The sequence below is a fragment of the Onychomys torridus genome, chromosome 8 (genome assembly GCF_903995425.1).
Source record: "Onychomys torridus chromosome 8, mOncTor1.1, whole genome shotgun sequence".
NCBI classification, from domain to species: domain Eukaryota; kingdom Metazoa; phylum Chordata; class Mammalia; order Rodentia; family Cricetidae; genus Onychomys; species Onychomys torridus.
In genome coordinates this window covers 43,197,301-43,222,768 of record NC_050450.1, presented here as the reverse complement: position 1 = coordinate 43,222,768, position 25,468 = coordinate 43,197,301, and the positions used below count along the sequence as shown (strand labels likewise).

At 48.7% G+C, this 25,468-nt stretch overlaps 1 protein-coding gene across 1 annotated transcript; it reads left to right on the top strand.

The window, feature by feature from the left end:
- The first annotated feature begins 218 nt into the window (after positions 1 to 218).
- On the top strand, positions 219 to 25,468 carry Ccdc69 (coiled-coil domain containing 69). Its single transcript, XM_036198345.1, has 7 exons — positions 219 to 273; positions 16,528 to 16,609; positions 20,005 to 20,078; positions 22,041 to 22,142; positions 22,739 to 22,858; positions 24,091 to 24,188; positions 24,766 to 25,468. The coding sequence occupies exons 1-7, from the start codon at positions 226 to 228 to the stop codon at positions 24,845 to 24,847; spliced, it is 606 nt and encodes a 201-aa protein (XP_036054238.1). The 5' UTR covers positions 219 to 225; the 3' UTR covers positions 24,848 to 25,468.

Below are 25,468 nucleotides of genomic sequence, written 5' to 3'. Positions count from 1 at the left end.
CAGCAGTGGGTCTTGGGAACTATTTGTTGCTCTCTGAGATCCCTGGCGCCCGGGCCGCTGCAGGTGCTCCTGGCTTGGAGCGCCTCTGGCACCTGCCCTGGCCGGGCCCCAGCCCCAGCTCCGGCCCCGCGCAGGCCCTGCTCTTCCGGCATTTAAGGCGTGTAGCCGGCGCGGCTGCAGCTTGGGGTGGTTGAGAGTCACAGCCGGCGGGACGCACGAAACAGGATGGGCTGCAGGCACAGCCGACCCAGCCGCTGCAAACGCGCGGAAAAGGTACTGGGCTCTGGGGCACGGAGGTCTGCCTTGGGGGGCGTTCAGAGGGTCGACAGAGGACATCGGATGGACAACAATCGGGGACTGGCACGGAGACCCGGGTGCAGGGACGGCGATGATCTGTCCCCGCCCGCGCCGGGCCAACCGGGCAGCCAGCAGCGGAGTTGACACACTCAGCCCCAGGCAAAACTGAAGCTGATCTCTGCTGTCCCGGAGGGGAGATGACTGGTGTGTCTATGGCAGATGGTCTTAAGTGTGAGGCTGTCACTGTGTGGTTGAGGACCGGACGCTTGACCTCTCTGAATCTTGAGCTAAGGTCTAAGGCCCGCAATCTGAGTGGTCCACTGCCTTGCAGCGCTAGCATCACTTGAGACCTGTTGGAAACCTAAACTCCAGGTCCGTCCAAGGGTTGTTAGACACAGTCTGCCCCTTAACGGAGTTTCGCCTCGGATCACTGCGCCCTTTAGAGCCTGGGAAGCGGGTCAGGGCCTCTTGCAAGCTCCGAGCAGTGCGTGGGCTGCCCTTAGGGTAGCTGGGAGGGGCTAAAGAGGGAGGCGATCTGTAGTCTCCTGCAGCTCTCTCCTCCCTTCCTGTCCCTCCCCCAGGGACCTGAAGCTGGGTTAGGGCCCAAGAGACTGACTCGGGTTTCTGCCCTTGAGGTCTGAGAAGCCCCAGAAGGTTGGAGCCTAGATCCAGGACCATGTCTACAGAGAGGACAGCAGGAGGCACAGAGAAGGGAACAGGAACCCTGGAGTCCTGGTCCTATTTCCTATTGCTCTCTGCCAGTCCCTCCGTCGTCCCAGCAGGTGGGGATGGACAGACGTTGCACTTGACCAGCCCCCATTGTGAAAATGACTAACTTTGCAATGAAACGTCAGCTCTTCTGTCTGTCTGTCTGTCATCTGTGTATGTCTGTCTTCAGCTTTGCCAGTGTCTCTCTCTTGCTCTCTGCTCCCTCCTCAGCACTTCCAATGACTTCTTTTTATTATTTGTTTTGTTTTGTTTTTCTCCCTCCCCCCCCCCACCCCTTTGTTTGTGACAGGGTCTTATGTAGCCCAGGCTGCCCTAAAACTGGATGTGTAGCCAAGACTGGCCTTGAACTACTAATCCACCTGTCTCTCCCTCTCAAGTGCTAGGATTACCAGCATGTCCCATCCTGCCAGGCTGTATGTTTTTGCTTGTTTTTTGAGAAAAGGTCTCAATACATAGCCCTGGTTGGCCTCAAACTTTCAATTTTCCTTAGCTGCCCCAATGTTGAAATTATAGAAATGGGCTACCTACCATTCCTGGCTTCCAGTGGCTGTAAAGCCCTTCGGGCTTGTTGCCGCAAACAGCCTGGCATGTCTGCCCTGGAGCTGTGTGCGTTTGCGGGGTTCTGTCCATCACACTGCCTGTTAGCAGGACAGTGGGTGGCTTTTTGGCTAAGTTTACACCTGTTCCTACCTCTCCTGGTTGGTGCTTTTGCTTAATTTTTAATGCAGGTGTCAAGACCTGAGCACCCAATTCATCCCAGCAGGCTGGGAATACCCCTGGGGGATGGGACACCAGAATAGGTGCTGGGGCCACAGGGTCAGACCACAATAATGACTCACCCTGAGTATTTTCACTTCCCACTTCATGAAGGCCCTGAGAACCAGGCTGAGCTATGGAATGAAGCATTCCCACATTACAGGTGTGGACACTGAGGCTCAGAGAGTCAGATGCTAGGGTGAGGGGCTGGAGAGATGGCTCAGTGGTTAAGAGCACTGGCTCCTTCAGAGGATCCAGGTTCAATTCCTAGTACCCACATGGCCATTCAAAACCATCTTAAATCCCAGTACCCTGGGATCTGACACCCTCTTCAGGCCTCTGTGGCAACCAGCATGCATGTGGCACACAGAATATGTGCAGGCAAAACACCCATTTTTTTAAAAAATGTTTTTTCTAATTAAAAAAATATAGAAGACTTGCTGGATGTGGTGGCAACTTTAATCCCAGCACTCAGGAGGTAGAGACAGGTGGATCTTTGTTAGTTTAAGGCCAGCCCGGTTACATACAAGTTCCAGGACAGCTAGAACTACATAGAGAGAGACCCTGTTTCAGATATACATATGCATATACATATGCATATACATATGCATATATGACTGGCTTTCTTCACATGCCATCTAGCCTGTCATACACACACACACACACACACACACACACACACACACACACACACACATTCCCTCACCCTCCACTGCCTTGTGCAGTGCATGGAGCAGGTGCTGAGAAGTGCACTAAGGGCCTACTGGGAGCCAGGCCAAAGCTTGGCCCAGCATGCAGCAGGAGAGCCTCCCAGACTGAGAGGAAGGTTTCTTGGGTGGGGAGGTTTGGCAAGAGTCCCCAATCAAAGCCAAGGGCTCAAGGGAAGTCCAGGCTGCAGAAAGCCCAGGATGTTGGGCTTGCGCAGAGTGGAGTGGCTGGTAGCAATGCCAGCCAGTCTTGATGAGAACTCGCCAGGCTTGAGACAGGATCCCTAAGGTTAGGACCTCTTTTGTACCTCCCGCACATAGATCCAAGGCTTTTTTTTGTTCTGTTCCGTTTTGTTTTTTTGAGACAGGGTTTCTCTGTATAACTTTGGGCCTTTCCTGGAACTCACTCTGTAGCCCAGGCTGGCCTCAAACTCACAGGGATCCGCCTGGCTCTGCCTCCCGAGTGCTGGGATTAAAGGTGTGCGCCACCACCACCAGGCCAGATTCAGGGATTTGATGAGCTCTGTGCTCTGTGGCTCGACTGACCAGGCCCTCTAGACCTTACTGAGAGGCCCCACCTGGGACTCTGTCACTGCTGTCTCAAGACATGCTGATATCCTGGGAATAGGGGCTGGGGATGTAGCTCGAGGATAGAGACCTGGCTTCCATCCACAGCACCACACAAACTGGGCATGTAGATGCCTCTAATCCCAGAACTTGGAAGGTGAGGTAGGAAGATCTAAAGCTCAAGGTCATCCTCAGCTACTGTGAGTTCAAGGCCAGCCTGGTCTACATAGCAAGTTTCAGGCCAGCCAGAGCTAGCTATACAGTGAGACCTTGTCTCAAAACAAAACAAGCAAAAGCAACAACAAAAGATTCATTTCCCCTACACAGGATCCTTCTTTCATGTTCTATGTACATACTTTTTTTCATGTATTTTTTGTGTGTGCACACACACGTGTATATGTGTGTGTGTGTCTGTCTATGTGTCTGTGTGCACACCACTTCATATGTGGAGGTCAGGTAACAACTTTTAAGAGTTGGTTCTCTCCTTCTTGGGGACCAAATTCAGGTTGTTAGTGTTGTCAGAAGGCGGCTTTACCCACTGAGTCATCTCACACATAATAAGACATATTTGATGCTAGGTGGTGGTGGTGGTGCACACCTTTAATCCCAGCACTCGGGAGGCAGAGCCAGGCGGATCCCTGTGAGTTTGAGGCCAGCCTGGGCTACAGAGTGAGTTCCAGGATAGCCAGGACTGTTTCACAGAGAAACCCTGTCTCGAAAAAGCAAAAAGAAAAAAAAAAGAAAGAAAGAAAGAAAAAAATCTGGGCGGTGGTGGTGCACACCTTTAATCCCAGCACTTGGGAGATAGAGCCAGGCGGATCTATGTGAGTTCGAGGCCAGCTTGGTCTACAGAGTGAGATTCAGGACAGACACCAAAACAACACAGAGAAATCCTGTCTCGGAAAAAAAGACATGCGTGCATGTAATAAATACACAACATGTCATCTAAAAGAACCTGGCAAACATTTGTGCACCCACTCAACTGAGTTCTGAGCGTCTGTGGTCTTGCCTTAGTTCACAGATCTGCTTGAGTGACCTTGCCAGCCTCTTGGCTTCTTCTGTTCAGTGTAAAGTAGACACAACATTGGCTCCTGGGTCTAGGTTTGTTCTCCAAAGTTGACGAGAGGTTGAGTGTTCTAAAGACCCAATGGCCTGACTGGCACATGGTGAGACATAGAATTAAAGTTGGGATCTAAGGATGTCACTGCCTGCAGCACACCAAAAGAAGCAAAGGAGTTCTTGAGGACAACGGACATTAATGCTTGCTGAGGGGCACAGGTGCAGGGACGTGCAGCCTCGGAACCTTTGTTCTCAAGGAGTAAATTAATCTGTTCTCTGCAGAGCTAGGACACAAGGTCTTGGCCACTGGGAGAAGCTGAGGGAGCCAAATTTTCATTTCTTGTGCAGAAATGGCTGAAGAAAAGAGTAGCAAGTTCCTCATTGCTGGCAAGGTTCAAGCAGAGGTCAGATGTCATTTGGGCAAGAAAGGTAGAAGTGATATAAGCCCCAGATGCCAACATTTGCAAGTCCACCGTGGAAACCTAATTGTTCTTATCACTGCCATTTAAGACCAAGTTTCAAAATTTAGAAAGGTAGGAAGGAATTTGGAAATTGCTTCTAAGCTCACCATTAAGAAATAGCCTCTATAAAATACATTGGGTGAAATTCCCAAAAAATCAGAAAGATTTAAAAAAAAAAATAAAAAGAAATAGCCTGATTTTTCCCACATATGTCATATAGATGAGGGTGACTATTTTTATAAATCTAGCAACCATTTTTAAAAATATTTTTGGTGTTGGGAGAGGGGAAGAGGGAGAGAGGGAGTGAGAGAATGTTTGTCACACACATAATACCAGCATCCTGCCTCATCTATCAGATCCCCAGGAGCTGAGGCTACAGAAAGTTATAAGCTGCCGACATGGGTGCTGGGAACTGAACTCTGGTCCTCTGGAAGATCAGCTCTTAACCACGTAGCCTCCTCTCCAGCCCTAAATCTGGGGATATATTGCATATGTCTGTCTTCTGGTCTCTGCCAGAGGCATTTTTCCCACATGAATTAGTCTGCAGAACCTTTTTCTAATGATCACCTAAGGTCCTGGCCATTGTCCTTGTTTAACCGGTCTGTGCATGTGCATTGGGGTTTTTTGTTGTTGTTGTTGTTGTTGTTGTTGTTTGCTTTTTGTTTTGTTTTTTTGTGGGTTTTTGGTTTTGTTTTGTTTTTTTTTTTTTTTTTTTTTTTTTTTTTTTTTTTGGTTTTTCGAGGCAGGGTTTCTCTATGTAGTTTTGTGCCTTTTTCCTGGAATTTACTTGGTAGCCCAGGCTGGCCTCGAACTCACAGAGATCCACCTGGCTCTGCCTTCCGAGTGCTAGGATTAAAGACATGCGTCACCACCACCCAGCTTGTTGTTTTGTTTTGTTTGTTTGTTTGTTTGTTTAAAGATTTATTTATTTATTATGTATACAGAAGAGGGTGCCAGATCTCATTACAGATGGTTGTGAGCCACCATGTGGTTGCTGGGAATTGAACTCAGGACCTCTGGAAGAACAGTCGGTGCTTGTTACCTCTGAGCATCTCTCCAGCCCGTGCATTGGTTCTTTACAGCCTTTGCTAGTGATGAACTTCCTGTGTTCTCCTAACCCAGGGCACAGTGACTTTGTCCCTAGATCAGCAAGAGTCACATAAACAGTGATATCTTGGCTGGGACTTGAAGGTGGGTGGGGATGAAACTTTCACTGGCTAACCATTATCTGCAGGTGAGGGTCCCAGGCCAAAGAAATACAGGGCACATTTGACATTTGCCCTGGCGTTGCCAAAGGCATGCTAGTCAGGGAGCATGGGAGAAGCTGCTGGCCTGACCAGGCAGCAGCTGTCCCTGCACCTTTGCCTTGGCCATTACTGACACATCATGCCAGTATGCACATGGCCTCTGTTCCAGCCATCACACAGCACTGGCCCTCACGTGGCCTCTGAGCTAATGTTTTTAGCCAGAAAATAATGTTCCATAAATCTGTCATTCTGGATGAATCCAATGCAAGCTTCCATACACAGAGCATTTTCAAAGACTCGTGAGGTTCAGCTACATTTCTGTGCTAGACAGCTAGACTTTTCAACCTAAAATGCACTAGAAAAATTCCTAAGTAGGTCCTCCTGGGGATGCAACCCATCTGAGAGAATGCTTACCTAGCATATTCAGGTCCATGGGTTTCATACCCAGTATTGCATGAAACTGTGTGGTGGCACATGCCTATAATCCCAGCACTAAGGAGGCAGGAGCGTGAGGATCAAGAGTTCAAAGTTGCCAGGTGGTAGTGGCATACCCTTTTATCCCACCACTTGGGAGACAGAAGCAGGCAGATCTCTGAGCTTCAGGCCAGCCTGGGCTACAGAATGAGTTCCAGGACAGCCAGGGCTACATAGAAAAACCAAAACAAACAAACAAATCCATAGTTATCTTCAGCTATGTAGTGAGTTTGAGGGTAGCCTGATCTACACTGTATAACAACCTGACTCCAAAGAAATTCCTAGGAATTGCTCTTTGAGACACATCCTTTGGTGACATGCTTTCTGAGCTCATACATGTTCTTAATTCTGCCTTCTAAAACTGGTTGAACTTACAGGAGGCTAGAATTTTTCCCTAAGAGCCTGACATGCTCCAGCCTCCTGTAAACACACCCACATTTGCCTCCGTTGGTATCATGCCTGGGCCTGTGCTTCCTGTCAGCTCATGGTTTTTATAGCGACAGCCTAAAATGGTGAAAGTTCAAGTTAATTGCTCAGGAGAGCCTTTTGAGTCCAGTGTGGGCATCATTGGGTAGCAGAACTACACCTGACATGTGTGTTCATAGATCATACAGTGAAGAGAAGTCTGTAATCTGCCTAGAAATGAGCTGTTGAAGCTCATGGTGAGCCAGGCATGGTAGCACATAGCAATGGTCATAGTGTTGGGGACGTAGGAGCATGAGGATCAAGAGTTCCATGTCATCGGTCATGCTTACTTTACAGCAAGTTGGTGGCCAACTTGGTCTACATGAGACCCTGTCTCAAAAAATAAATAAAAAACGTAAACAAAGCCTGCCTTGGGAAGAGTAGGCATGTGCTGTAAAGCTGAGTGACCCCTTTCAGACTGACACCTCACAAGGACTTAGCTTTCCATCCTCAAGGCCTGCATTATCCCCTTGGCATGTCCCACCCTCAGCACTGTGAGCGGTCTTCCCAGGATGGGTGGAGCACCTTTGGGGACTGGGATATGGCCCACTCTTCAGCTCTTCCCTTTCCGGGTCCTTGGGCTTCTCTCTCTGTTCACTGACTGCCTTGGCCACTGTTATATTCCACGAGAGCTTGCTTCTGTTTGGCACAGAGTCTCACTGTGTAGTCCAGGTTGGTCTGGAACATGAGATCCTCTGGCCTTGGATGACGGGCATGCACTGCCACACGGGCACCTCTTCTTTCGGATGAGCGAATGGCTTTGTGTGATACCTGCCCCGTTAGAGTCAGGCCCATCCTTCGCATTCGACTTGAAGCTGACTTCCACACTTTCTGATTGCAGATATCCTGCCCTGGGCATCCTATAGTCTCTGTTCTTGATAAAGGGACTTCTCCCTGCTTGCAGGCAAACTATGAGACCAGGGAGCATAGATGGGAGGTGCAGTTGTGCTGACATCCTCTCCCCCTAGGCCAGTGGTTCTCAACCTGTGGATCGAGAGCACTTTAAAAATCAAATGATCCTTTCACAGGGGCCACCTAAAACCACCAGAAAACACAGATATTGGCCCAGGTGGTGGTGGTGCATGCTTTTAATCCTAGCACTCAGGAGGCAGAGGCAGGCAGATCTCTGAGTTTGAGGCCAGCCTGACCCACAGAGTACATTTCAGGACAGCCAGAGCTACATAGAGAAATTCTGTCTCAAAAACAAAACAAAACAAAACAAAAACAGGCGGTGGTCGCACATGCCGTTAATTCCAACACTCGAGAGGCAGAAGCAGGCAGATCTCTGTGAGTTTGAGGCCAGCCTGATCTACCGAGAGAGAGAGAGAGAGAGAGAGAGAGAGAGAGAGAGAGAGAGAGAGAGAGAATAGGCATTTATATTATGATTTATAACAGTAACAGAATTACAGTTATTAAGTACAAAGAAATTTTATGGTTGGAGGGTCACCACACACAGCACAAGGAACTGTATTAAAGGGTCACAGCATTAGGAAGGTTGAGAACCACCATCCTAGGCATTTGACTGTTATATTGTTCTAGCCTGGGCTTCTGGGAAGCAGGGTAGTATGAAGGATTCCCCATAAGCAAGTACCCTCCTTTCCTCTACTCCAAAAATACCTCTTCCATGATGCTGAAGCAGCCGAGTGTGTCAAACCCCCAGCCCCCTCCCTGTTCAAAGCAAACACAGGCCAGGACTGATGATGGGTGAGATAGGCAAGATGACACCACCTTATCCCCGATTCCCATCGATAGCAGAGCAAAGCCAGAGGGCTCTTAGGTTTCCTATGGGCCAATGTCCGCTTCCTAACTTCAGAAGCAATGGAACCGTTCAAGCCGGGCTTCTGCCGTCATGCCTCCCCTGACATGATGGGCTGCACCCCTCCAACTCTCAGCCAGGACAGGTCTTTCCTCCTCTCTGCCACTTCTTGTCAGGCACTGAGTGACAACAATAAGAAAGGTCACTAAGAAAGGGTTGCACAGGGCTTGTCCAAGCCCTGCCATGGGCTGTGCCCCACCCTTGCTCAAGCTCTTGTAAACCAGAGTGCTCATAAAATATAATTTGAGGGGTCGGGGATTTAGCTCAGTGGTAGAGCGCTTGCCTAGCAAGCACAAGGTCCTGGGTTTGATCCTCAGCTCAAAAAAAAAACAAAAAACAAAAACAAAAACAAAGTGAGACCCTGCTTCAACAAGGTGAGAGGAGAGATGCAAACCCAGAAAAATATAATTTGATCATTAAAAATAGAAATAAAAGGTCTGGAGAGATGGCTCTGTTCCCAGCTCCAAGGTGGAGAGGCTGTCAACTTCCTGTCTGCCTGTAGTTCCAGTTAGATCCAAGAGATCCTTCACCCTCTTCTGGCTCCATAGGAGCCTGGGCTCATAGCTCATGTGCACATCCTAACACACCACACACACACACACACACACACACACACACACACACACACACACACGATTAAAACTAAAATACACCTTAAAAAATAGAAATAATGTCAGACATAGTGGCATATACTTTTACTCCCAACACTTAGCAGGCAGAGACAGATGGATCTCTGAGTTTGAGGCCAGCCAGGTCTACAGAATGAGTTCCAGGCCAGCCAGGACCTGTCTTAAAAAAGAAAAGAAAAGAAAATTGGGTATGGCACTTCACACCTATAATCCCAGCACTTGGGAAGTAGAGGCAGGAGGATCATGAATTCAAGTTCATCTTCAGCTACACAGCAGTTCAAGGCCAGCCTGGGCTCCATGAGACCCTGTCTTAACAACAACAACAACAAAAATAGAATTACAGGGCTGAAGTGATGGTTCCGTTCACTGGATGCTCTTCCGGAGGACCCAGGTTTGAATCTGAGCACTTGTATGGTAGTTCACAACCATCTGTAACTCCATTTCCAGAGGATTCACAGTCCTGTGCTGGCCTCTTTAGGTACCAGACACATGTAATACACAGACAGACAAAGCAGTAATATACATACAATTTAAAACATTTTTACATTATTTATTTTATGGGCATGAATGCTTTGCCTGCATGTACATATATGTACCATGTGTGTACCTGATGCTCCAAGAGGTCAGAAGAGGATGTTGGCTTCCCCAGGAGCTGGAGTTACAGATGGTTATAAGCCATCACATGGTTGCTAAGAGTCAAGCCCAGGTCCTCTGGAAGAGCAGTAAGTACTTTAAACCACTAAGCCATCTCCTCAGTCCCTAGAAAATAATTCCCCCCAGAGCTGAGGACCAAACCCAGGGCCTTGTGCTTGCTAGGCAAGTGCTCTATCACTGAGCTAAATCCCCAACCCCGAAAATAATTTTATTTTTTATATTTATTTATTTATTTTTTGGTTTTTCGAGACAGGGTTTCTCTGTGTAGCTTTGTGCCTTTCCTGGATCTCGCTCGGTAGACCAGGCTGGCCTCGAACTCACAAAGATCCGCCTGCCTCTACCTCCCGAGTGCTGGGATTAAAGGCATGCACCACTACCTCCCGGCAATAATTTTTTAAAGAAAGAAAGAATCTTACCTCACAGTAAGATTAAAAAACCAAGTTTATCCCCAGAATGTTTCACTTAAATCATTATAATTAACATATTCACAGACCAATTAATGTGAAGTGATAAATATTCATAATGTCTGAGAAATTAAGATGTTAGAAGCCATACATAACACTCCAGTTCCAATATGGTTACGCAGGTATATAACATATGCTGCCGTATTCCAGGCTTATCTATGTATCACAGGAGTTTACTTTTACATTTTTCTGTATTCTCCCTAACTTGTACAGCAAACACTGACTCCTGCGTAACTGGAAAAAAATTGCATTGTGTATTAATGTTAAGAAAGTGACAGGGGCCTCAAGGATGATGGCAAAGTGCCTGTGCCTGCTTACCATGCACAAGGTCCTGGGATTCCCAGTGTAACAGGAATGCAGAGGCTGGGAAGGGGAGACTAGGAACTGCCTGTGGGGGAGCCCCAGGTGTCACTGTGCAGGTGCTAGCCTGGAGAGGGTTTTGTCAGACCCTGGGAAGGCTATGACCTTCTTGCAGCTGGCAGATGTTCCTGCAGACGAGGTCTTCTCTCTGTAGTGATTGTTATGTGGTAGGACACAGTGTTTGCTGAGTTTGTGATCTTGATATACTGTGAGACTTGGAGGTAAGCTGAGAGGTCCGCCTCAGCTCTGCAGGGCCTGTGCCTGCCGTGTTTCTCAGAAAATAAGCAAGAACCTCCTACATTCTGAGCTCTTTGTGCTGTGTTAAATACTGCAGGTATTTCTACCACTCTGAAAGCTGGAAGCTCTGTGCAGCAACACCGTTTTGAGTTTAGGATTTGAACCCAGAGCTGGATGCTTCTAGAACCCTGACCTTCATCCTCACTTTACTCTAGCTAGTGTTTGTCTGAGTGCTTCTGCGCCGACTGAAGCATGTGATCATGCCTTTTGCTCGTTGCCTGGTTTCGTTTTTTAAGATTTATTTTTAGGCTCAGCGGTTAAGCACTGACTGCTCTTCCAGAGGACCACATAGCAGCTAACAACTGTCTGTAACTACAAGATCTGACACCCTCACACAGACATGCATGCAGGCAGAACACCAATGCACATAAAATAAAAATAAATAAATTATTTTTTAAATTTATTTTTATTTATATGTGAGTGTATGTTTATATAAGCAAATACAGGTTCCCACAGAGACCAGAAGAGGGTGCCAGATCACCTGGAGCTACCTGATGTGGGTGCTGGGAACTGAACTCTGGTCCTCTGGAAGAACAGCAAGTGCTCTTAACCACCAAGCCTCTCTCCAGCCCGGGGCTGGTCCTATTTTTGTTTTGAACTCCCTGTGTAACTCAGGTTGGCCTCGAACCTACAATCCTCCTGCTTCAGCCTTCTGAGTACAGGGACTATAGTCATGCATCACCACCCTGTCAAGGTGAAACCTAGTTTGAAATGCCCCCTGTGAGGCCTCGGTTACCTTGTTTGTCATAAGCAGAGCTTCACAATGTTATTTTTTTAGTGTGTGTGTGTGTGTGTGTGTGTGTGTGTGTGTGTGTGTGCGCGCGCGCGCGCGCGCGCTCGCTCCCTCACATGCAATGGCACACAATGGGAGGACAGAGGACAGTGAATAGCAGCCCATTCTCCTTCCGCCACGTGGCTCCTGGGGATTGAATTCAGGTTGTCAGGCTTGGTGGCAAGCCTTTACCCACCGAGCCATCTCGCCTGCCCTACTTGGGCTATTTTTACAAACATCTCATAATCCTTTTGTCAAGAAGAAAGCCTTCGGGGCCAGAGAGATGGCTCGGCAGTTACGAGTACTGATCACTCTTCCAGAGGGCCTGGTTCAATTTCTAGAACTATCAAGGTGGCTCATAACTGTAAGGCCGGTCCTGGGGATCCGATGCCCTCCTATACATCCAGACAAAACATTCACACATATTAAAAAGATAAACAAGTAAATAAATAAATAAACTTTATAAAATTGTCTCATAATCATGATTTTTATTCAGTTTTGCATTTAAAAACAACAGTGACAGCAAGTAGGGGTTCGTTCTCCAAGTTGTGGGTAGACGAGATCAACTCCAACTGGGGAAGATGTTCTTTGTTGGCAGTCAGGTTGCAGCGGTGGATGATTGGGAATGGCATCTCACACGCTGCTTGAGGTGTTAGGTCTGGAAAACATTCAGTTGCAGAGGATACACTGGGAGGTCAGTAGCCCAGTGTGGCTTCTCCTGTGTCTACTGAAGGAATCAGAGCTCGTGAATTTCCATGGGCATCCAGGTACATTGCACACATAAGGCTTCTCCCCAGTGTGTTTCCTCATATGGTCTCTGAGCTGTAAAGACTTGGACTCTGATCTTTCCTGGGGATGCACTCATGCACACACACACACACACACACACACACACACACACACACACACAAATACTAGTATTTAAAACAGAAAAAAAAAAAAAAGGGAGCCCATGATCTTGGGGCATTTGCTTTGGGGTCCATCGGCTGCCACCCCCAGAGCACACAGCCACTTTCACTAAGGGTCGTGGTGACAGGAGCCGGTCATTGGTGCTGATGGATTCAGTGCCCTTCTATGCCCACGGCATGGTTGAATTGGGTAGTTGAACAATTCTAGAGGATGAATGGAGAAAGACCAGAATCCCTACCAGAAACATCACCTCTGGCCCTACCGACTTCCTGCCAATCATTTAGTGGTTGGTTCAAGACACTTAAGGTCTCTCAGTCTTAAGCAGGGGCCTGGCACTGTTGAAAGTCACAGCCGCTCCATCCAGCACCTCACTGTGTAAGCCATGATGATGCCTGCACAGTTGAAGGGGACCTAAAGCTTTGGTTTTAAGTTCCTTTGCTTTGTGGGTATGACCACATCATTTAGTCTCTTCTGGCTGAGACAAAAGATCAGATGTTAAATACAATTTCAGCTGAGTATGGTGGTATTCTCCCATAATCCAAGGATTTGGGAGGCTTAGGCAGGAGGATTATGAGTTCGAGGCTAGCCTGAGCTACATGAGACTGTATCTTAAAACAAACAAACTAAAAACAAAAACACAAGCACCGGGCTACAGAGTGACTTACCACCTAAGAGAGCTCCCTGCTTTACCAGAGGACCCAAGCATCCATAACTCAGGGCTTACAACTATCTATAACTCCAGGTCCAGGAGACAAAATACCTTCTTCTAGCCCCACAGGGACCTGTATGTATGCATGTAACATAGACACACATACATAGTCACACATATGCATAAATAAAAATAAAACAAACAGGCTGGGCAGATGACTCAACAGATAGGGGCCTTGCTGTCAAGGCTGAGGGCCTGAGTTCAGTCCCTAGGACCCACATAGTGGAGGGAGAGAACTGGCTGCCACAGGTTGACCTCTAGCCTCCACACATGTGTGAGACACACACATATCCACACTTGCTAAATAAAGTACAAAGCAATTTTATGAAGCATTTTTGGGAGTGTAGCTCACCAGTAAAACACTTGCTCGGCATGCTGGGAGATACTTGGAAGTTTGAAAGTCCAGGATAGATAACAAGCATGAGATCATAGGCCTCCGTGGCACCTCCATGGCACAGAGGCTTGACAAATTATTTGGAAATAAAATATGCAGGACGTTTTACGCAATGACCAGGCTCTGTTAGTCAGGGGTCAAAGGTCACAGGACATGAGGAGAGTTTTTTAGAAAATTTAGACTAAAGCCAACTCAAGCAGCCATGGCTCAGGGTTTCCTGTTCTTCCTTCCCAGCTCAGTCATAAGCCCTTCCCATCTCTCTGCCTCAGTTTCCTCCCTCGATGTTGAAACAGTGGGGAAAAGTTTTAGGAAGATACAAGTGTTTTCTCACCATTATCCAACTGGCTGTCTTTAACTGTACATAGGAAACAAACCACAACCAGTCTTCACAGTTCTGAAATGTTGAATCTCTGCAATTGAACCTGCATGTTTGAAACTGGTTGCTTCATTATGTGGAGTGGAGGGGGTGGGGGGTGGGAGGCTTCTGTCCTTGTTTCTTTGAGAGGGTCTCATGTACCCTAGGCTGGCCTCAAGCTCACTATGTAACCAAAATTGAACTGGAACTTTTAGACCTCCTTTCTCTATGGCCCCAGTACTGGGATTCCAGGGAAATGTCACCGTTTGTTTTCATCAGTGTGTGTAAGGGGCAAGTGGATAGACTCACATGCATACGGGTACCCACAGAGGCCAGAAGAGGGCATCAGGTCCCCCTGGAATCAGGTTCTCTGGGAGAGCAGCCAGTGCTCTCAACCATTTAGCCATCTCTCCAGGTTTCCCAGGGTGGCTTTTTAAAAGACTTGTGGGAGCAGATGGGGAAGCAGAGCATGTGGAGATGCTGTGGCTAAGGATGAAAACCCAAGTTCAGTTTCCAGAGCCCAAGTGCTGGAGAGAGAGAATCAATTCCACAAGCTGCTCCCTGAACCATGGCTGGTGTATACCCACAGGGACACACACACACAAAGACATAATAAAAGTTGTTTTAATTGCATTTTGTGTGTGGGAAAGGGTACACATGCCACAGTGAACGTGTGGAGTTCAGGCCGAAGCCTATGAGAGTTGGCCTGCTCCTTCTACTGTGTGGGTCCTGGGGATCAAACTCAGGTTGTCAGGCTTGGTGGCAGGAGCCTTTATCTACTGAGCCATCTCAATGTTATTTTTAAATTTAAAGTCATGTTGGGCTGGAGAGAGGACTCAGTGGATAAAGCATTTGCCATTCAATCATGAGGACCTGAGTTCAAGTCCCCAGAACCCATGTAAAGACGGACTTGGTGGCACACAGCTATAGTCCCTGCACTCCTATGGTGAGTGGCAAAGACCGGAGAAATCCTGGGACCTTGCAGGCAGACAAACCTGGAGGATTCAGCAGAGATGAGACCCTGTCTCAAACCAGGTGGAAGGTGAGGACTGACCCTTCTGACCTCTACACACCCAGACTTGTTTTGTTTTGTTTTTCGAGACAGGGTTTCTCTGTGTAACTTTGTGCCTTTCCTGGAACTCACTTGGTAGCCCAGACTGGCCTCGAACTCACAGAGATCCTCCGCCTGGCTCTGCCTCCCAAGTGCTGGGATTAGAGGCGTGCGCCACCACTGCCTGGCCCAGATGTTTTAAGATTTATTTTTATGTGAATTCATGCATGTGTGCATCCGTGGGTGCGTGTGGGTGTGGGTGTGTGCATGTGTGCTGTCTGTGGAAGTCAGAAGGAGGGTGTCAAGTCCCCTGGATCTGGAGATACAGGTGGTTGTGAGCTACCACTTGTGGGTGCTGGGAACAGAACGCAAGCCCTCTGGAAGAGCAGGAAGAACTCTTAGCCACTGAGCCATCTCTCCAGCCCCACAAAGATTCTTTTAAAAAAATTTCTATCGGGCTCTATTGGTTTAGGCAGACAAGCTTGAGGGAACCATGGACAAAGAGGTTGCTACCTCAGCACCAGGAAGACAGGGACTTACATCCTCTGGGAGCTCCCGAATACAGTGGAAAGTTGTTTCCTTAGATGAACTTTCCAAAGCCTGCCTTTTCTGAGAGGGTGAGTCAGATGTGCACATCTGTGGGCCTGTAGTGTGTTTTGATAACACAGCTGTCCTGGTGTTGCTGGCCCCACCCCTGACCTGCAGCACCCTTAACTGTGAAAGTTATTTGAATGATAGACACCAGTGCCTGTGGGGTGGGGTGGGGAAGGTGCTGCCCCCGAGGCACACAGGCTCTCCAGGGACAGCTGGGGCAGAACTCTGTCATCTGAGCCTTGCCCCCAGAGTGCAGCTGGACTGCCGCATCTCAGGTGTGGGACAGTGAGACTGGCTGTGAATGGTCAGCATGAGAAAAGGGGAGACTGCTGCTGTCCTCTGGTCTCTGTGGGCCTGTCTGGGGCAAGAAGGGGGACCCCAGAAGACAGGTCAGGAACCTGATAGCAGAAGGCAGAAATGAGCTGTAGCCTTTAGAACTTGAAGCAGTGTAAAGGGGGGTGCTCCATGTAGACCAGCAAAGGCCTGTCCTTATGGAACATCAGCAATAGATGACTCCCAGGACCCTTTCGACCTAGACAGTCCTCTGCTAACCTCTCTGAGCCTAAGGATGACAGGACCTCTGGGGCCTGCTATGTCTCAGAGTGCTTCTGTCCTGCCTCACCAGCTTCCCCATCAGTTAGAGAAGAGGTGGGGTGCCGATCACACAGCTCCACATAGCCCAAGGTGTATGCAGTGAGCAGTCTAGAGACCGTGTGTGTCAGCCTATCCTGTCTCACTCCAGACCCCGCTCTTCACTCTAGGTGGAAGAAACCCAGACAGAACTCCTGGAGACACTGGACAATGAGGGAAGGACACTGGAAGGAAGGTGTGAGGAAGCTGCAGGTGAGGACTGAGAGGCCACAGGAGGCTCCTGGGGGGGCCTGGGCCGCAGAGGGGTGATGGGACTTTCCTCTTGGGCGTGTCTTTAAGTTCTGTCGCCATGCTCTGCTTTCCTTTATTTGAGCATCCTCCTCGCCACGCCCATTTTTCTTTCATTTTAAAAGCCTCTACAGGAAGTCTACCCACCTCAGGTGGGCGTAGCAGCACACACCTAGAATCCAAGGCAAACCTCTGCTACTCACAAAGTGGAGATCAGCTTGGGCTGTTTTCAACCATGTCCCCAAAAGGAAGGGGTCAGTGTCTAGAAACCCAGAGAAACGAAATCACTCTTTTTATGTAGCCCACTTTCCATCCCTACAATGACGACTCCTAAAATTTACAGCTAAGATGTGGGGCTAGGGAGATGGTTCCGTACATAAAAATGCGTGCGGCACAAGTGTGAGGACCTGAGTTCAGATCCCCAAAACTCATGTGACGATGGACCACAGTATGCACCTGTCATACTTTTGATGAGATGGGAGGTGGAGACAGGAGAACCCCAGAATCTCACAGTCCAGCTAACCTAATGTCTGCAGTGGCACACAAGATCAGCATCTGAGGTTACCCTCCGACCTCTGCTTATACCACAGACACACACAGATATAGAAGAAATTATGGCCTGGATAGTCAGGTGTGCCTCATGGCTCACAATCCCATCACACACAAGAGGAGGCCAGTCTGGGCAACACAGTGAGTTAAAAGCCAACTGAGATACATGGCAAAAAACCTGTCTCAAAAAATTAAGCAAAGGTTGGAGGGATGGCTCAGCAGTTGAGAGTATGTGCAGCTCTTCTGGAGGACCTGAGTCTGGTTCCCAGCATGCACACCTAGAAACTTACAACCACCTTAACTCCAGTCCCAACAAAACAAATGCTCTCTTCCAGCTTCCACAGGTACTATGGTCATGGCATACACCCCACACAGACAGACAGACACACATACACACACACACACACACACACACACACACACACACACACACACATTAAATACTGCTTTTATAATTAAATCAGTTTTTGTCAATTCTTAGTTTTTAAATAATTTAGAACTGAAATGACTAAGTCCATGTATATTTATTTTTTCAGATTAGCAAATCACACCTCCAACATCGGTATGTATGACACTGGTGGTGTTTATAGTGCATTCACAATGCATGCAATCATTACTACCACTCAGTTCCAGAATATTCTCCTCACCCCAAAAAGAAACACCCAGCAGTAGTCACTCTGTGTCTTACCAGCAGCCTCTGGCAACTGCTAACCTGCTCCCTGATTTCATGGTATCAGATCGCCTGGCTTACTTCACCCGGCAAGATGCTTCCATGTTACAACAGCCATCAGGACTCCAGTTCTTTTTGATGGCTGAGTAATACTCCACTGAATAGACATACCATACTTTGTTTCATCATGGATATCCAAGCTGTCTCCACCTCTGGCCACTGGGAACAGTGCCATTAGCCCAAGAACTCACTTGGATGGTTTCCATGTCACCTCACTTTACATGTAGGAGGAGAATATGGTATTTCTATAATTCACCTTTTGAGAAACTCCCAAACTCTTTTCCACAGCAGTTGTCCTACTTACTGCTCCTCCCAGCGAGGTCTGAGGGCCCCAGAGGCTCCACAGCCTTGACCGTGTGTACCATTTGTCCCTCGCTGTCGTCACTGTGGCGAGCGAGCATGAGGTGGCATGTCATTGAGGGTGTTGGTTTGGGTTTTTGTTTGTTGTACTGTTATTGTTTGAGACAGAAGCTCACTGTGTAACCCTGGATGGCCTGGAACTTACCAGTAGCCCAGCCTGGCTTCCAGCTTGCAGTGGTCCTCCTGCCTCAGCCTCCTGAGGGTTGGAATTAAAGGCATGTGCCACCACAACCAGCCAATCTGTTTACTCTTGAGACTGAATGTCACTAAGCCAACCAGCCTGGGCTCAGCCTCCTACGTACTGAGGTCACAGGGGTGGAGCACCACAAAGGCATGATACCACGGCTAGCGTATTGGGCTTTTGAGCCGCATTTCTCTAATCCAACATTCAGGAAGCTGAAGCAGAAGGATGATGGAATCTGAGGCCAGCCTGGGCTACGAGGTGAGGCCCTGTCTCATAAAAAAAAAAAAGCAAGTCTAGACCATAACACACGAGGTTTTGCTTGCTTCTTGAGAGTCTAGACATCTGGATTTGGTTCTTAAAAACAACTCTTTTCATGAAGATTTGCCTCTCCTTTGGCATTCAATCCTTCCATTCCTAATAACATAGTAACTAGGACAGAGGGCCGAACAAATTTCAATCTCTTGAAACATTGACATTGGTGCAGAATGTTTGGCAATAGAATTAGAACCCTGGAAGACAGCTTAACATCAAGCACACTCCCTCCCAAGCCTGAATTGCTCTGCCTACATGGCTACATGGGAAAACTTTGCCCTGTGGGCGTTGGTTTAATCATATTTAGTCAAATAAATACATCGATGCAAAGTAGTCCACTATGGAGCCCAGCAGGGAATGCCTATGGGGGAATCTTCCCAGTAGTCAAAATCCTATTTTTTTAAATAATTTTTATTTCATGTGTATTCATATTTTTCCTGAATGTATATCTGTGTGAGGTCTCTGATCCCCTTGAAACTGGCATTACATGCAATTATGCCATGCCCTGTGGGTGCTGGGAATTGAGCCTGGGTCCTCTGGAAGAGCAGCCAGTGTTCTTAACCACTGATCCATCTCTCCAGCCGCCCCCCATTTTTTTTTAAATAAAGTGTATTGCATTTATTTTGGGAGTGTGTGTGTGTGTGTGTGTGTGTGTGTGTGTGTGTGTGTGTGATGTGTATGGGTGCGCACATACCACAACACCTGTGGAAGTCAGAGGACAATCTGCAAGAGTCAGTTCTCTCCTCCTGCTACATGGGTCTTAGGGATTAAACTCAGATCACCATAGAGAGACTCTAAGCAAACAAACATTTATTTGCTATTTTTGTTGCTGATGGTGGTAGTTGTCATTGTTTGGGCTACACAGGATTTCACAATGTAGCCCTTGCTGACCTGGAGCTTACTATGTAGAGTAGACCAGGCTGGCCTGGAACTCTACTGAGACCCATCTGTTCTGGCTTCCCAAGTACTGGGATTAAAGGTATGCGCTACCACCCTCTGGCAAGGTTCCCTCTTCTTAAGTGACTCTGGATTGTATCCAGTTGACAATATACTCTAGCCAGCACAGCTCCTGAGCCAGCCTGGGAAACAGAAAGATTAAGAAGGCCATTGCTCAGCTCCTGGGTCCAGTGGGGCCTCGGTGATCATCAGAACCTTCTAGACTTCAGGAGCTTGACAGGTTTTGTGGGAAGTGTTTGAGTTTATAGTGATCTCCTTTCTTTACAGCCTTGCAGGCAGCATGTACACAGGAGAAAGACACTTCCAGTGTCTCCATCCAAGAAGCCAAAGCCCCATTGCAGGTGAGAAGGGCCTGGCCATTTGGGTGTGGGTAGTGGGGGGATGGTAAGGAAGCCACATGGAGCCCCAAAGCAGCCAAAAATGGTGCCAGTAGGTTAAGAGGGACTTGTTTTCCTTGTATCCTGGCCCTTTGATGTGGTGACCAGATAGTTGGTTAAGGGGACTTGGCATGCTGTCAGGGCTGGCCTCCTTTCCTATGGAGTTACCTGTTTTGTGTTTTCTCTTGGGGGTAATTAACGTATTATTATGTTATTTTATGTGGATGTTTTTGCCTGTATGTATGTCTACATCCCACTTGTATGTTTGATGCCCTCAGAGGCCAGAAGAGGTTGTTGAATGCCGTGGGAAGAGCTATAGACAGTTGTGAGCCAGGTCCTCTAGAAGAGAAGGTAGCACTCTTAACCACTGAGCCATATCTCCAGCCCATCAGCTTTCTTTATTGTAGCTGAACACAGTCTAGCATAGCCTGGGAAGACAGTTTCAATGAGGAACTGTCTGCATTGGGTTGGCCTGGGAGGTATTGCCTCAATTATAGTAACTGATGTGGGAAGACCCAGCCCGATGTGGGCAACACCCAACACCCAGGGCATTCGGAGGGTCCTGAACTCTGTAAGGGTGAAGAAATCAAGTCAGCACAATCGAGCAAGCAGATGATCAAGTACACATTAACATATCTGTTTTCTGTTTTGGGTGTTTTGTTTTTTAACTGTGAATGAACTGGGGATTCGCTGTTTGAAGTTTCTGCCTTGACTTCCCCACAGTGATAGACAGTAACTGGGAATTTTAAGCTGAAATGAACCCTCTTCGCCCCTACATTGTTTCATGTTGGGGTGTTTTATTACGTAGCAATGAAATGAAAGTGGAACATTTCCCAAGGACTGTCAGGAGGACCCCGGGGATGGCATGGACTGTAGAATGGAGCTGGTGTCCTGAGGCCCAGGACTGTGGTTCCATGGAAGCAGATGCTCAGAGAGACTCCCAGAGGGATGAGGTCTAAGCCTGGAAGATGCTTAGGATCCCTCAGCAAAGGGAAGCCCTCAGCTGCATCAAACAGCTTGCTCAAGAGCACGGAGAAAGGGGAGAAAACGGGACATCCACGGAAGTCCAGGATGCCAGAGTTGTAGAGAGGCCACGGGGAGGCAAGGGCCATAGGGTGGGACTGAGCCCGGGAGCGTAGAAAGAGGTTGGCCTCTGCCACAAAGGGAATGGCTGAGGAGATCTCTGTCAGGGGAAAGCTACAGAGAACCTGCCCTGAGATTAGGGGTATGGTATGATGTTGAGCCCCTGCATAGACAGAAGTGGAGGATGAAAGCCGGGTAAAGCCCAGCATGGCTGAGCTTTGAATGTAGGTTGACACTGGTCTTAAATAACCAGGAGATCATTCCAAGAGTTTAGGGATCAGTATCAGTTCACTTTTCTCACTGCAGTGATCAAGAAGCAGCTTAGGAAAGGAAGCGTTCACGTTGGCTAATTGTTTGACTCATTCCATCGTGGTGGGAAGGTGTGGCGGTGGGAGCTGAGGTGGCTGGTCACATTGCACCCGTGGTCAGGAAGCAGAGAAGTGATGAGCATTGGTGCTCAGCTCACTCTGTCCTTTCTATTCACTTCAAGACCCCAGCCTATGGCACGGCGCCACCCAGATCCCAAGTGGCTCTTCTCACCTCAGAGAACCTGATCTAGAAACATTCTCACAGGCATGCCCAGAGGTTTTTCTCCTGGGTGATTCTAGATCCTGCCAAGTTATCAATCAATATTGACCATCACAAGAGTCATGAAACGCTATAGAGTGAGAGGTGGAGCTGGCATGTTTCCAACCCTAGTGGCAGTGGATTCAGCCTGCTCCGCTGGGTGGTGTATGGCACAGGCCAGAATCACACTGAAGAAACCCAGTCCTTCCCTTTTAATTGACATGAAGAGAATCACCTTGACAAGCCAAGCTCTTTACTTCCTCCTTCCTTCTCCAGAACTCCTGCACAATGCCAGAGTCATCACAGGAAGCCAGCCCAGGCCAGATGAACGAGGTGGAAGGGTCCATCCTTAGCAGACTCTATAAGAACCACATCCAGGTGCGTACAGAACACAGGCAGACCTTAATCCTTGGCACTGTGGGAAGGCCACGGGCAGGCCACTGTAGAGGACAAGACTCAAAGCTGACACATTCCCCTTCACAAGAGCCCGGCAGCAAGAGGGTCCTCAGTTCACACCAAGAGAGGCAGACAGGTGGCGGAGCACACAGCTCAATGGGCCCAGAGAGAACTTGGGGTGACTAGCCAGAAACTAGACACAAGATAGCATATCAGGGCTGGGCGGTGGTAGCGTACGCCTTTAATTCCCAGCAATGGGGAGGCAGAGCCAGGCGGATCTCTGTGAGTTCGAGGCCAGCCTGGTCTACAGAGTGAGTTCCAGAAAAGGTGCGAAGCTACACAGAGAAACCCTGTCTCGAAAAATCATTTAAAAAGATAGCACGTCAGCCTACTGAACTCCAGCTGTGCTCCCACCAGACGCACGCCTCAAAGAGTGCCCCTGGAAGGAGATAATAAGGCTGCAAAAAGGGGGATCACACAAGCCCAATGCAGTGAGCTGCTGGCAGGGTGGGGAGCCAGGGAGACCCATGTCCTTCGCTACCTGCTGGTTGATGGGGTCCCTCTGTGTCCTTCTCTAGGATTATGGGAGCCCCGGACCATTCTGGGAACAAGAGCTGGAGAGTTTGCACCATGTTATTGAGATGAAGAATGAGCGGATACATGAGCTGGAGAAACAGCTGCTCCTCCTGGAAATGCTGGTCAGTGCTGGGCGGGCAGCAGGCTGCCACTTTCAGGGCATTTCCAGTTCTAGCTTATCCCGTACCCCCACCCCTCATCCCCCAACCTGCCCCTGACAGCTTGGCTCTGCTGTTCCTGCAGGGAGTCTGGTCCAGGTCAGGCAGCGGTTTCTTGTCACCTGACCCCTGTCTTTTCTTGGGCCCTCAGGATGCTGTAACTAGGGCAGCAGTGGAGCCCCGGCTGCCCCTGCTCTTCAGCATGGGTTACAGCTGTCACACTGTACGCAGGCAGGGGCTGAGGCAAGAGGTGAGGCCCACAGACAGACCAAGCAGGCAGAGGAGGCTAGCCTCAACAGAGGTGGAGCTGGGGAACTGAGGTCCTTTGAAGACCCAGAACTGAGGCCTCAGAACCCTGAGACCATCTCACCCTTAGGTTCCGTCAGTTTGTGGGACTGGTCTGTTCAGGTTTATTTATTAGATGGATGTATTTTGTGTACATATGGGTGGGTGGGCATATGCCGTGGCATGCTTGAGGAAGAGGTCAGATGACTACTTGCAGGAGTGAAGTCTCTCCTTTCACTGCGGGGCTTGCTGGGATTGAACTCAGGTTGTCCAGCATGGCAGAAAACACCCTTTACACTCTAAGCCATTTTTTTAAACCTTTTTTAAAAATTTTATTTATTATGTTCACAGTATTCTGCCTGCATGCATTATGCCTGCAGGCCAGAAGAGAACACCAGATCATTATAGATGGTCATGAGCCACCACGTGGGTGCTGGGAATTGAACTCAGGACCCCTGGAAGAGCAGCCTGTGCTCCTAACCTCTGAGCCATCTCTCCAGCCCCCACCCTTTTTTTTTTTTTAAAAGATTTGTTTTTGTATGTGAGTGTTTTGCCTACATGTATGCAGTGCCCTCAGGGGCCAAAAGAGGGTTTTGGATCCCCTGGAAGAGTTACAGACAATTATGAGAAGCCATGTGGGCGCTGGGAATCAAACCTGGTCCTTGGCGTTGACCAGCCGGTGCTCTTTAACCACTGAGCCGTCTCTCCAGGCCTGACCGAACCATCTTCCCACACAATTTTTGGTTTTCACACTCTCCAAGAGCAGAAGTCAAGTCGACGGTCCAGTTAGTGCCTTGTTCCATAAGGTGCCATGCTAGTCTAGAAAGAAGCAGTGTCCAGGGGAGAGGTGATGGGCCCACTGTGCCAAGTGAGTGAGACAGCTTCCCAGGCTCCTTTTCGGTTTGTTACAGAAAGAAAAAAATCTGATATTAGCACTGAAAAACACCACCCTGTGGCAGGAGGTTGAGGACCTACGGTTCCAAGCTGGGAACAGGTTGACCGCGACAAGGTAGCCATCCTCCTTTCCCCCTCTCCCGACCTTTCCTCCAGAACTTCCAGCTGGGAGGGACCTGGAAAAGCCTGGGGACTGGATTGACAAGTAGGCCCAGGACCTGTCTTGGGAACATGACTCCTCTTTCCTTGGGAGTTAGGAAGCCCAGTTTCTCAACATGAGAAAGAGGAAACAGGAAACAATCCACCTGCACAGGCATGCGTGGAGAGAATCAGTCCTGAGGCTTTGTGAGTGAGCGCTATTGTCCCATGTCATGGGCAGCTGAATACGTGACATATTTTCTGGTAGAATCCTCTTCCGGATCCGAAGAGCTAGGTCCTGTTATCCCCATTTGCTGATGAGGAAACGTGTCACCTAAGGTGACCCAGCTAGGTGGAGGCTCTCACCCAGAGCTCCACCTGTGAGGATTTGGTGCTTGGTCAACAATAGAATCACCCCTCGCATACAGGCAGGTAGAGGGTGGGTAGTTGGGGGAACACCTTGGAGAGAGCTGGTAACCCCCCCTCAGGAAGGATTCCGGGGAAATGGGTTGTTCAAGCTCCCTCAAGCAACCTCTGCTCTATCTACACCACAGGCAGTTCCGCAAAGATCTACTTCAGGACCTCGAAAAGGAGTCACGGAACGGCCACTGCTGCAGCAGACGGAGGAGCCACTGAGCTTCTTCCTTCTTACCCTGCCCTCTGCTGCACCTCAGAGGCCTCTGTCCTCATCATACAGACACAGGGCCCGGGCCCACCATGGCTCCCAGACTCACCACTCCCTCCAAAGTCTGTGGAGAAGAGGACAAGACTCCATTCTTCTCCCAGGATGGACCAGATGGGCGGGAGGAGATGTGTAGAGGCCACAACACTGATGGTGAAATTTGGGCCACCAGGATCACCCGAGAAGTGCCTTCCCTTAGTTGGCCCAAGAAACAAGCAAGTAGAGTTACCCCACCCACCCCTGTCCTCACGAGGGTGTTCAAGACTTCTCTCATGGCAGCTGGCGCCATTTTGACCATCTGACAAGGAGGGGGAAGCCCCCTCCTCCCAGATCATCAGCTTTGCTGACAACTCACTGACCCATCAAGTTCTTATTACCACACCCATAATTCTCATTCCGAGAAAAACTGTAAGAGACACAATCCAAGAAAAATTAATACAGCATTGTTTTTGTTGAAATGGGGGTCTCACCACGTAGCCTAACCTTGAACTCAGAACCATCATGCCTCAGCTTCCTGAATGCTGGAAACATGGGCATGCGCCACCTCATCTAGCCAGATAAAGAGTTGAATTTGC

What these genes read in the sequence shown, in the direction of transcription:
- Ccdc69 (XM_036198345.1), top strand. Translation starts at nt 226, where the DNA reads ATGGGCTGCAGGCACAGCCGACCCAGCCGCTGCAAACGCGCGGAAAAG. An exon ending in AAGCCAAAGCCCCATTGCAG is followed by an intron (nt 20,079 to 22,040) that starts GTGAGAAGGGCC and finishes TTCCTTCTCCAG; the next exon opens with AACTCCTGCACAATGCCAGA. An exon ending in TGCTCCTCCTGGAAATGCTG is followed by an intron (nt 22,859 to 24,090) that starts GTCAGTGCTGGG and finishes GGTTTGTTACAG; the next exon opens with AAAGAAAAAAATCTGATATT.